The following is a 13,459-nucleotide window of genomic DNA, read 5'->3' as shown; positions in this document are numbered from 1 at the left end:
GGAACAGAGAAGTGAAATGGTAATAAGATGATTAAAACATACATACATCAAGGAACATAAGGACACCCTACAATGGAAGTTACAATACTACATGTATATGTTATGCTGACAAAACAGGCAAATGTTTAGATTTAATTTAATACGTTAATGAAATTTGGATGCATGTTTGTAGTTTAGGGTTTATATGTATAGTATGTATCCAGTTGTCAGCAGTTTTGTAAAAAAAAAAATAAAAAAGGATACATTAAAGTCTATGCAGTATAAGTAACATGACCAGTACATTTTAACAAAAGGGGCTGCATTTTCCACAGGAAAAGAATAGCCAGAACAAGAAGCTATGGAAGGTATTAATCCTCTCCAGCAAAGGTTTGATGTAGTAGATGCACAGCTCTACTGAGCGTGACATAAAATCAATAATTATAACAGTGCCCTTTATAATTAAAAACTGGCAAAACATGGGCTTGATCAGTTATTTTCTGTCATTGCTGTTTTAACAATAAAAAAAAAGCCATCATAGTCTTCAACATAGCCTGTCTGGTTAAACTAGTTCCTGTCTCAGAGATGTTTTAATGCAGCAAGTTGATGTGTCTTGCTCTGAAATAAAAAGGTCATAAGCTGGGTGCTGGAAGCATTACCCTCCCTCCCGTTCATAGCAGTAGCATGTGCTCTAGTGATTAGAGCTGTGTATGCGTATTTTGTATTCTTCTCTGGCTCTCACTGCAGTAGCTGGTTGCCATCTGTCACTCGCCCTGCTTTTTATAGCAGAGCACTACTCCAGACACACAATGGCGGCAGCACGGGAAGGTCAAGCAGGGCCTGTAGCCATATCGGGATGCACGGCTGATTTACCCCAGTGTCTGCCAAAAGGATAGCAGCCTATTTACCCAGCATTGCACAGCAGACATGGCCAGTAACAGAATGATTTTAATTAACTCCCTTATCATTGGTTTAACCAGGAAACAGATCGTGCTCAGCTATAACTCCTGTGATGCAAAAAGTGGCTTAATTAACCATCTTGTCTTTCCTGACGCATTTATTATATCCCTTTCATATGTTAGCATTACCGGTTAATAATAGTAATAAAAAATCGCCATTTATTATATTTAGCACATACTTTTATTTTTATTTTTCTGCACCCTATTTCACAAAATACAAGTTTTTAAAGCCATCTCAGACTTCATTGTATTCTGTTAGTTATTACTACAATAAAAAAAACAGATTTTTAAGAAAACACTGCTTTTAGTAAGATTAACCCTTTCCTATAAGAATAACCAAAATAGATAAAACATACCTTCCAGCACAGAGGCCAAGATCTTACTGTAGCCCGGAGGGGTAGGGACGGGAGGAATTACAGTGGGGGCCGGAAGGTGGTGCCGCCATTGATGCTGTTGGAGTTGAAGTTACACTTCCAGTACTCGATGGGTTAATTTTGGTATGTGCAAAGTTTCATAGCGTAACGCTGCATATACAGACCATAGCACCATGACCACTTCAAATCACTGAAGCGGTCCTGGAGCTTGGAGTTACCTTTTAAGCTAAAAAATTATCAGGGTTATTCACTAAAGTGAGAATTCAAAGTGAATTTTAAATAGAAGGTCAAAATAGCCAAACTGGAAAAAATATCTTCAGCTATGCTTTCCAATCAGCTACTCTGGCCTTAAATTTAAAATTCAAAACTTGTAAAATCGATTCTAGGATTATAAATAGCATCTCTTTGTAGATCTCAAACCCCAAATATCTCTGCAAATTCATGTGAAGTTACCTCGCTGTCATCTTTCACTGGCTAGCATAATTACTGATGAAATGGTGGATTATTTTGTGATATGATTTTTTTTATTTTTTATTTAACCCTCCCCCTTTTCTTTCTTTATTTTTCTTTGCACTGCTGCTTAGTTTAAAAAGAGCCAGGGGCAAATTTGCTATGGCAAGGGATTACAAAACGATCTTTCCAAATGAATAATTAATAATTGTTTTTTTCATTCTCCCCTGATTATACCTTTCTAATCACCTGTCTCAACACTGAATAGATTTTTACACACGTATTGTGAAGCTTATATGTTCAGAAATTAACTGTGTGGGGTAAAGAATCCGGAGCTTGAGGAGTAGGCCAAAACCTTATTAAATTAATGATGTCAAACCCTTAAGGATGAAGGATCACATGCACTTGACATTTGTAGACAGCCTTGTCCAAGCGTTGATAGATTGCAAGTTTTATAATTATAAAGTATATCATGATGGATTTACACCTGGAGCTATACATTCTACTTTAGAAAAAGTAGCTAGAGCAGTGATGGCGAACCTATGGCACGCGTGCCAAAGGTGGCACGCCGGGCCCTCTCTGTGGGCACGCGGCCATAGGTTCGCCATCAATGCAGAGTAGGCACCTGCCTGCCCAAAACAGCAGGCGCCAACTCTGCTTCTGTGTCCGGAGGCAAGGGGAGGGATCGAGGAAGCAGCTCTCCTGTCCTCTCGCGAACAATCTGTGTGGAGCGTTGCCGGGGGTTACCATGGCAACGCTCCACACAGCATCGCGCGGGAAGACAGGAGAGCTGCTTCCCTGTCACATACTTACCACCACCGGACCACCAGGAATGGCTGTGTCCCCTGCCCACCCCTCTTTCACCAAAGGTAAGAAGAAGGGAGGGGGGGGGGAAATCCTGATTTAATATATATATATTTGTTTACATTTATTTTTAATGTATCTTCCACCCCACACACGAAGCACCCTACACCCCTCCCCTCACACACACACCACACCCTTACACACAAACACATACACTGCACCCCTCAATGCAGTATATGTGTGTGTGTATTCAGCATGCATACAGTCTGTATTCAGCATTTTGTGTGTGTGTGTGTGTGTACTCAGCGGACTGTGTGTGTATTTAGCAGTCTGTGTGTGTGTATATTTAGCAGTCTGTCTGTGTGTCGGTGTGTGTATGTATTAAGCAGTCTGTGTGTATGTATTGCATTTGTTGTAGATACTAATACATATAAGCTTAATTTTATCTATTTATATCATTATTTAAAATTTGCATAATTGTCTTCTTTTAAAACAAAAGATGTTAATTAGTTCGCACAACTGTACGAGTTGTTTTTTTCTAAACTTAAACCTCAGTATTCAGGTTTAATTGCCGTGTTGGCACTTTGAGGAAAAAAAGTTTTGGTTTGGGCACCGGGCTCAAAAAGGTTCACCATCACTGAGCTAGAGTATGGGTGTGTGAGATATAAACAAAACTAACATGCAAACCTGGCCACCTGTCTGCTTTGGTGTTCTTTAACAATTCATGTTTCCCTAAGGCAGTAATGGCTCACTGTTCCACACAGATGTTTCTGAAATGCATGTCCAACAATCATAGCCAGCTTTTAGGCGTGCTGAGCATCTTGATTCGTGCCATTCAGGAACGCTTATGTTATAAGGTTAGCCATCATTTGCCCGGGTTGCCTTACTAGGAAATATGACTGCATGATACTCAACTTGTTATGGGTTTTGCATCAGGTTTGTGACTTGATTTGCTAAATAATGCTTCCGAGTATTTTAGTTGTTCACATTAGACTTCAGATATATCCAGTGTCCATGGTGTTATTAAGCAATCTGTTTCAGTGATAGGGTTTAACATGGCTGTAAAATTTTGAGCACATCACAAAAGAGGTAACAAAGTCCTTTGGGGTTTTTCACTAAATATTGTTAGGCCAGAATAGCAGAGCTGGATAAATAGGTAGGTTGTGAATTTTTCCAATTTCAATCCTGTTGTCAGTTCTTCACAATTCACTGTTTAGTACACTGAAGTGTACTAATCACTACATCTGATCAGATAACGTTGAAATATCCTAGCATGATGGGCGTCATGAGTGCTACTAACGTGTATGAATGTGTAATTCTGAAAATTCTGTTCTCCTGAACAAAAACCCTTGTTTACTTTATGTATAGTGAATCTTTCTGAAAGTGGTATGTTAAAACGAACAATGTGTCCAGCTAAAACAACATACTCTAATAACACGGTCTATTGCTGTCCCTCCTATCGTAGTACAACAGACAGATCTCTGTTAAGCACAATATACCAAATCAACATCCACTTCACAGACCAGCCAAAAAACATTTTTGTTCTGATTATTTTGGCATTGCGGACTCCTGACCTTGTGAACTTTTGCACAGGTTCTGCTTTATGTTACATTTTTCTCACCCAGTTAGTATATTCTGTTAAAGTGCTCAGAGCTTCTAACATTGGGAACAAAGCATTCACCTTTTGCTGATCTGCTCTTTTTTTCTTTACTTTTTTCATTTTCTTCTTTTTCTTTCTCTCTGCTTTCTTTTCATTTTCCTGATCCTACAATTATACCATGAAGCTTTCTCTGAAGCTGGTAAGAACTGTTTCGGCATGCACACCTTGACTGTTGTTCTCTAGTTTATCTTGAGGCACAACCTGGTCTGTTTCCCCCCCCCCCCCCCCCCCCCCCCCCATTAATTATTATTGTTTATTATTTTTCCCCTGCCCCTCATCGCTTTACTTATAATTATTCTATAATATATTTTATTCTCCAGAAGTTCCTTTTGTGTATTTATTTTTTATTTATTAATTATATAGATAGAAACATATTCACTTTGAGTCGTTCAGATATTCTTATTTCTCATTTTTCAGACGGTTGTGCCTCTGATAACATCTCTTGTGCTTTGTCCCTACAACTGCATGCATTTTTTTTAAAGCATTGTGTGCTTTTTTTTTTTTTTTTTCTTGTTTGGTTTTCCCATCCCTCTGCGTGTTGTGGCTTGACATTTTACTTATGTAATTATTTGACCATTGCTTCTAAATCATATAACCTTCTTTTTTTTTTGCCAGTTCTAAAGAAATGTCCAGGAGTTTCACGTTTTCTTAATCTAATTAAAAATTAAAATTGTAATTACCTGTAGTGTTTTTTTATTCTTACTGGTTTGGTAACTAACACTAACACAAACATGTAACACCTTGGAAAAAAATATGGCTCCGCAACTTTTCTAGAAACAACACATTAAAGGATAACTGTAGGGTCAGGAACACAAACATGTATTCCTGACCCTATAGTATTTAACCCACCATTAAGGTGGCTTGCCTCCCTATAAAAGTATAAAACTCACCTTATTTCCAGCGTTGCGCGGGTCCTCCGGTGCTGGCTCCGCCCCTTTAAGCTGTAGTTGTTCTGGTGACTATAGTGTCCCTTTAAACTTTCAGTAACACAATTTATATTAATAGTTACCAAACTGAGCACCATTTTTCTTTCTATTAATCTAAGCTTAAAGGGACACTCTAAGCATCAGAACCACTTCAGGTTAAAGGACCACTACAGGAGAAACTGCTATGTTTATATTAGAGTTAATCCCGCCTCCAGTGGCTGTCTCATTGACAGCCGCTAGAGGCGCTTGCGTGCTTCTCACTGTGAAAATCACAGTGAGAAGACGCCAGTGTCCATAGAAAAGCATTGTAAATGCTTTCCTATGAGACTGGCTGAATGCGTGCACGGCTCTTGCCGCGCATGCGCATTCAGCCGAGGAGGAGGAGAGCTCCCTGCCCGGAGCTGGAGAAAGAGGTAAGTTTAACCCCTTCCTCCCCCTAGAACCCGGCGGGAGGGGGACCCTGAGGGGAAAACAAGTATGTTTTCCTGGCACTATAGTGGTCCTTTAATGTTTTGGTGTTAAGAGCGTGTCTCTACAGTTTTATTTGTCACCATATTTTTTTATTTTTTTTTTGTGAGAATAGGCAGTGTTTATATTTGTCCTAAAGAACACCTTTACTGACTTTCACTAGAGGTGCTTCTTTATGTGTTCCTGCAATCTGCAGACCCGACGATTGGTCGTCCTCTCGCTCAGCATATAGACACTAAACACTCCCCATATCGATGAATTGGTATAATGTATCCCCTATGAAGAGACGCTGATTGGTACAGTGTGGCAATTGCTGCCTCCCCATCCTCTCCTCTTTTTCTTTTTTTAAGCAAAAGTATTTTGTAATTTTTACTTTTGCATTTTACTCTGCTTTGTCTCCCAAATGTACCTATTTATTTCACCTATCATGAAACAAAGTACATGTTAGCTCTTTATATGTGATACAATTCCCATTGTTTCATAGATAGATATCAGAATAGATCAAATTGTGTTTTCTGGTGAATATTCATTCACCTGTTCCCTAATAAAAGGGAGGTCCCAATAATTTTGTTTCAGCGACGTACTAGTAGTGTTTTATTCCTACCTAGAGGAAGACATGACAAAGGCAAGGCTATATGAATCTATTCTATCATATCAAAATGTCCTCCACAATCTTGTTTTAGAATGAAATGACTAACACAATCCATAACTGCGAGCTGAATAGAACTGTAGTTTTAATTACCCGGACATAAATTGGGATAGAGGGACTAGTACTTCAGCAAAGGGAATCCGGTTTTTGAATGTGTTAAATGACACCTTTATGTCACAACTGGTACAAGCACCAACTAGAAAGGATGCTTGTCTGGATCTCGTTATAACAAACAATGTTAATCTTTTACCAACATTCAAGTAGGGGAGCATTTGGGAAATAGTGATCACAATATGGTCACTTTTGAAATAAACTCGCAAAAGCACGTGGGGTATACTAAAACGTATAATTTTTAAAAAGCCAATTTTAATAAGATTAGGGCAGCTCTACAACATATCGACTGGCATAAACTCCTTAGTGATAAAAACACTGAGGATAAATGGAAACTATTCAAACAAATATTAGAAAGGTACATTTCACAGTATGTACCATTGGGTAATAAATATAAAAGAAACAAATTAAAACCAAGAGAAGTAAAACAAGAGATTAAAAATAAGAAAAGGGCTTTTAAAGCATTTAAATCGGACAAATCAGAGGCACCCTATATAAGATATAAGGAAGCCAATAATACTTGCAAAAAGGCAATTAAAGTGGCTAAACTAGAAAATGAGAAATTGATAGCCAAAGAATGCAAAACCAACCCCAAAAATGTTTTCAAGTACATTCATTCTAAAAAAACAAAAAATGAAAGTGTAGGCACACTGAAAACAGGGATGGGTCTGTTAGTCAATGAAGACCAGGAAAAGGCAGAAACTTTAAATAACTTTTTTTCTGAGGATCCTATGGTAAGAGATATGCAAATGATTGCTGCAACAAACTTGCAGATAACTTGTGATTGGATAACTCGAGACAAGGTGCTACAGCTATTAAAGAAAATTAATGTAAATAAAGCTCCGGGGCCTGACGGTATCCACCCACGAGTACTTAAGGAGCTAAGTGGGGAAATAAGTGAACCTCTGTATTTAATTTTTCAAGATTCTTTTGTTTCAGGTATTGTACCGGAGGATTGGAGGAAGGCAGATGTTGTTCCTATATTTTAAAAGGGTTCAAAATCCTTGTCTGGAAATTATAGACCTGTGAGCTTAACTTCTGTGACTGGGAAATTATTTGAACGGCTATTAAGGGATAATATTCAGGAATTCGTTGGGAAGAACTGTGTTATTAGCAATAATCAGCATGGTTTTATGAAACATAGTTCATGTCAAACTAACCTAATTGCATTCTACGAAGAAGTAAGTAGAAATATAGATCAGGGTGTTGCAGTGGATGTGATCTACTTGGATTTTGCCAAGGCATTTGATACGGTTCCTCACAATAGGTTAGTCTTCAAACTAATAGAAATTGGTCTAGATGAATATTCTTGTTCTTGGGTAGAACATTGGCTTAAGGATAGAGTACAACGAGTTGTCATAAATGGTAAATTTTCAAGCTGGACAAAAGTGGTAAGTGGTGTCCCTCAGGGTTCGGTTTTGTGACCGCTTCTATTTAACATATTTATAAATGATCTTGAAATGGGCATTGAAAGCCATGTATCAGTGTTTGCAGATGACACAAAACTTTGTAAAGTAATAAAATGTGAGCAGGATATTGCCTTGCTGCAGAGGGATTTGGATAGATTGGGGGACTGGGCACTAAAATGGCAGATGAAATTTAACGTAGAAAAATGCAAAGTTATGCACTTCGGGGTTAAGAATGCACAAGCAATTTACACCCTAAATGGTAGTGAACTAGGGATAACCACACACGAGAAGGATTTGGGGAATTGTTATAGACAATAAATTAGGTAGCAATATGCAATGTCAATCTGCCGTTGCTAAGGCCAGTAAGGTTTTGTCATGTATAAATAGGGGCATAAATTCTTGAGATGAAAATATAATTTTGCCTCTTTATAAATCGCTGGTAAGACCACACCTTGAATATGCTGTGCAATTTTGGGCACCTGTTCTAAAGAAAGATATCATTGCACTAGAAAAAGTGCAGAGATGAGCTACAAAATTGATAAAAGGAATGGAGCATTTTATTTATGAAGAAAGGTTAAACAATTGAAATCTCGTTAGTTTGGAAAAACGGCGCTTGAGAGGGGATATGATAACATTATTCAAATATATTCGGGGCCAGTACAAACCATTATCCGGAAATCTATTCATAAGGACATAGGACATTTAGGCTTGAAGAAAGGAGATTTCATCGAAGGCAAAGAAAAGTTTTTTTTACAGTAAGAGCAATAAGGATATGGAATTCTTTGCCTGTAGAGGTGGTTTTGTCAGAGTCTATACAGATGTTTAAACTGCAATTGGATAAATACTTGCAAAAGCATAACATACAGGGATATAATTTCTAATTAGTGGGGTAATAGCTGCTTGATCCAAGGAGACATCTGACTGCTATTTTGGGGCCAAGAAGGATTTTTTTCCTAGTTTGTTGCAAAATTGGAAGAGCTTCAGACTGGGTTTTTTGCCTTCTTTTGGATCAACAGCAAAAGCATATGTGAGGAAGGCTGAACTTGATGGACGCAAGTCTCTTTTCAGCTATGTAACTATGTTCTCACTGAAATGTGCTCAGTAGGCAAATTGTAATAATGGTAAAGTGTAACATTTAATTCTTAATGGAGTACTCAATATATTTGTAGGTCATTTTGTCAGCACAATGTAGAAAGTTGAAAGGATTTCATAAGGAACAGGCTCAAACGGTTTCACAACAAATAAAGAAGATTCTAACTATATTTATCATATTGATTGGATAAGATAGAGAGCTTCTATCAGTGAATAGTTTGATTACATCCATGGGTTTCAACAAAAGCTGTAGTCAGTTTGCACCTCCAGCTGATTAGGCATAAACCTGGCAGAGAAAGAATATAACTTACATATGTGGTATTTTCTCCTAATTCCTTCAACATTTATGAAGAATAAAAAAAGCAATGTCTGGATCACACAAAGGCCACCTAAAATTTGCAGCACTTAAAATTGGGAAATAAACATGAAAAGGACAGCATAGATTTAATAAGTTGTCTAATTTGATATCCAATACCCTGTTGATAAACCATTTGTAAAGTGTGTCCAAGTAATGATTTCAGCTATGTTAACCTTTTGCTGTGCAAAAATGATTGGATCAAGTGAAAAAACGGAGGAGTCTATATTTCAAAGATGGAAAACTACCACAAAAAGAGGACATAGTCTTAAATTAGAGGGGCAAAGGTTTCAAAATAATTTCAGTAAGTATTACTTTACAGAGTAGTGGATTCATGGAAGAGCCTTCCAGCTGAAGTGGTAGAGGTTAACACAGTGAGGGAGTTTTAAGCATGCGTGGGATAGGCATAATGCTACCCTAGCTATAAGATAAGGCCAGGGACTAATGAAAGTATTGAGAAAATATTGGGAAGATTAGTTGGGCCAAGCGGTTCTTATCTGCTGTCACATTCTGTTTCTGTGAACTGCATGCAGGGTTTCTTTTTCTCTAAAAAAAAAAAAAAAAAAAAGTTGTCTTAGCTTTCCAGAATGGATATTGTCCTGTAGAGCAAGCTTTGTTAAATTTATGTAGACCCTAGGCCAGCCAAATAGTTATGATTTTAACTTCTGATGACGGCTTTCTAAGGACTGCCCTGTAGATTGACTCCTTGAGGAATCACAAGGAAGCTATAATGTGTAATATAAACTCAGGGCTGGTAATATACTGTGCCTGAAGATCTTCTGGAGTTAACAGGATACATTATGGTATCTTGTCCTCTGTTATTAGATTATACCGTTAGAAATCTGTATTGATAGCTTCTATTTGAAGCAGGGAAGAGAACGCCCAGCAGTAGATCAACTTCTCAATTCAAAACCACTTAGAAAGTTTCCCAGTCTTTGAAATAGAATGCAGTGTTTCTTAGAAAATGCTTACCTATCCAGTTTCAATATTTATTGCAGACTTATATCAAAGAAATTTACAGGGACTAGATGACAAAGTCAAGATAACATTTGCATTCCACTAAAATACTGATGGCTCACTTTAAAGGGATACTTTAAACACTGGATCAATTTTAAAGTGTCTCTGTCATCATCTAGGGTCTTTGCATAAGTTGCAAAGATTCCCAATGGGGACATTGCCATTTGGTGTACAGCTGGCAGGGAAAGGTGAGTTATACTTACATGGAACTGTCGTTTGTGGGCACTACCTTGCACTTCCGTATGGTCCTCTTCAACTACTGGCTCTTCTGCTGGCATGAGTACAACACTGAGGTCTATGAAGGGTCCGGTGTGGATGCTTTTATCTCCAGCCATCAGTAGTGACGTCTGGGGGGTTGGCAAGGCTTGATTCTGCCTTTTTGTCAAGTGTAGGAAAAACACTAAGACAAAGTATAAAGATTTTATATTTCTGAGTTACTAATTTTGAAGAGGGGTGGTGACAGATTCACTTTACGGAAGCCGTTTTTGGTCTATAGATCATTCCCTTTCAGTCTTATTTCTCCATTTTCTGCCATTTAGAATAAAAATCACTTTTGTTTCAAAGTATGCAACCGTATCCACACCTTCCCTGGCTGTGACTCACACAGCCTACATGAAAAGATTATTTCAATCAGATCTTACAGCACAACGTGTTTACTTTAGAAGTTTTTAGGTCCTTCACTAATTGAACTTGAATTACACATGAGACTCCTTGAGGCGATAGCAGGTTATTAACAGAGCAGAAGGGAAGAGATTCTAAATGAAACACAATGTGCAATAAAGTAAGTTTAAAATGTAGAGCATTCTTTCCAGATATTGTGCACATAATATATTGCAGTTGATGTGGCCATACTGTAACATTCCCAAGTGACTGTGTCTGCTTTCAGTTTACCATACAGCAAACCACATTGATTTGATTAGGAAGTGATGATGACTAATTTTGCCCTGTGACATTTATCAACTCTGGTACATATCTTTTCAAATCTAGTAGCTGCCACAGTGAAATAATGCCAAGTTCACTGCTAAAGCTAAATATAAAAACTGAATATTTATAAGAAATTCTATTTTGTAACTTGCCCCCTGTTTTGAGTTGCGCTTAGGCCCTTAACAATGTGAGAATTTACCATTATAGCCCAGTCTAGTGATCGTGTTTGTCATGTAGCAGTTGGGTAGTTTTATTTAATAATGTTATTTTTCATTAAACGTCAAAAACTAATCTACCCCAGATAGATAACTAAAATATTCCAGGTGGAGACTAAACCAGTGGAAATCTACTGTTCGGTGGAAGGACAGTAGCGAATCCCTTGCTTCTTACTAAATGTATGTATTACATTTCTGATTGTTGCTCTCAACTGCCAACCGTATATTGTAGCAGACATGAACATTAGTCAGCTCATTTTAAAGGCCCACTCTATTTTATCTACATTGTCTGCAGTAATTTATTGGCATCTGAAGAAGCAAAACTGTACTGTATGTAAAGGATATTAAAAGAAATATAACATTTGGTTCTTTAGAGCTCTTTCTTTGGCTTATCGATTTTCATTGAACAGAGACCGATATGTTTCCCTAGGGTGCCACCTTGTGTTTAAAAAGGAGAAAACATGCAAATGCAATACTAATTGCTTTGGTATTGTAACTGCTAAATTAAAGGGAAATTATCTTTCCAAACAAAACGTGAATATGTGTAATAGCTTACCGTAGTTTATTTAAACTATATAGTAATATCTACTCAACAATGCAGTTTATTTGTGGGAATAAATCACACAAAGTAAACTTCAGATTCCTGGACCCAATGATCCAAATTATTTAGATTTTGGTAAAGCTTGGGTGCTGTTTACCTATCTACTATAAAAGGAGAACTGTCCTTCTCTGTAGATTAATGGATAATCACCTAGAATTTGCGAACAATTTTTTTTTTCATGTGCTGTTCCAGTTTATATTGCGAAATCCATCACATTTCAGTTGAGCCAAGGCAAAGCCAGGGCAATCATTGCAAATGAGGAGGAAAAATATAGAAACATTGTTTTCTCCTGTTATTTGTATTCTTTCTCTATGCTAACTGCCAAGTGCGAAGAATACAGTTTAGAACAATGACTGACAGGGAGTTAAAGGATCACTATAGGGTCAGAAACACAAACATGTATAGTGTTAAAACCACAATCTAGCCCCCCCTGGGCCCCTCTTGCCTCCATAAATATAGCAAAATCTTACTGTATTCAAGCCTGCTGCTGTAACTCTGCATGCTGTTAGACTCAGAAAAACAAGCAGTGTGCTGACATCATCAGAAGTGGTAGCCTTATCCAATCACAGTGCTTCCCCATAGGATTGGCTGAGACTGACAAAGCGGCAGATCAGGGGCAGAGCCAGCATGATTCAATCAGCCAATCCAATAAGCATTTCCTCATAGAGATAAATTAAATAAATTAATCTCTATGAGGAAAGTTCAGTGTCTGCATGTAGAGGGAGGAGATACTGAATGTTTGGAGGAATTTTAGGCAGCCATGACCCAGGAAGGATCTCTTAACAGCTAATCTGAGGTTATCACTAGGCTGTAATGTAAATACTGCATTTTCTCTGAAAAGACAGTGTTTACAGCAAAAAGCCTGAAGGTAATGATTCTATTCACCAGAACAAATTAAATAAGCTGTAGTTGTTCTGGTGACTATAGTGTCCCTTTAAGATGGAGGCATACAGTTGCAGGATAAAGTAGTGTGAATTTCTACATTTCATTTTTCACACCTCACAGATGTAGTATTTGTTAAATATAGAGATAAGCAAGTGTACCATGGAATAAATCTATACAGGACAGTTCCCCTTTAAATGGTTACCTCTCAGGTCCACATACCATACATGTTGTAGGATGTTTGCTTATTAAACAGTTCCCTGGTATGTCCTTCGGATAAAGTTTAGCTTCTTCTCTTTAATTCTCTTCTATTTAATCAAATATTATTATGATATAAGATTATAAAAATATCATCCCACATAGTAATGAAGAGGAGTTTTCTCCAATGAGGCCTTATCTGATCGATCTGCTTGCTTCAGACTGCATCAAACTACTGATATATTCAGTTACTAACCAATCGTCGGACAGAGGACTTGCATATGTTCATAGAAATGCATATCATTCAGACTTGCACAGAACATTAATAAGACTGAAATAAAAACATTCTATGTCAGGACTGTGCAACCAGATATGCAGGTGAAATTCAT

The 13,459-nt window shown here is 37.6% G+C and overlaps 1 protein-coding gene across 16 annotated transcripts in view; it reads left to right on the top strand.

Moving 5' to 3' along the window:
* FNBP1 (formin binding protein 1) overlaps positions 1–13,459 on the top strand; it is a 191,824-nt gene that overhangs the window by 167,292 nt on the left and 11,073 nt on the right. For 11 of the 16 annotated variants that reach the window (XM_063432408.1, XM_063432406.1, XM_063432417.1 and 8 more), the window contains one exon: positions 4,348–4,362. The exons of the other annotated variants lie outside the window; for them this stretch is intronic. In XM_063432408.1, the coding sequence (XP_063288478.1) occupies positions 4,348–4,362 (15 nt within the window). The remainder of the gene's footprint in view (positions 1–4,347; positions 4,363–13,459) is intronic. 16 annotated transcript variants of the gene reach the window in all.

Source organism: Pelobates fuscus, chromosome 9 (assembly GCF_036172605.1).
Source record: "Pelobates fuscus isolate aPelFus1 chromosome 9, aPelFus1.pri, whole genome shotgun sequence".
NCBI classification, from domain to species: Eukaryota; Metazoa; Chordata; class Amphibia; order Anura; family Pelobatidae; genus Pelobates; species Pelobates fuscus.
Note: the sequence above shows the minus strand (reverse complement) of the source record. Positions and strands in the feature narration are given on the sequence as shown.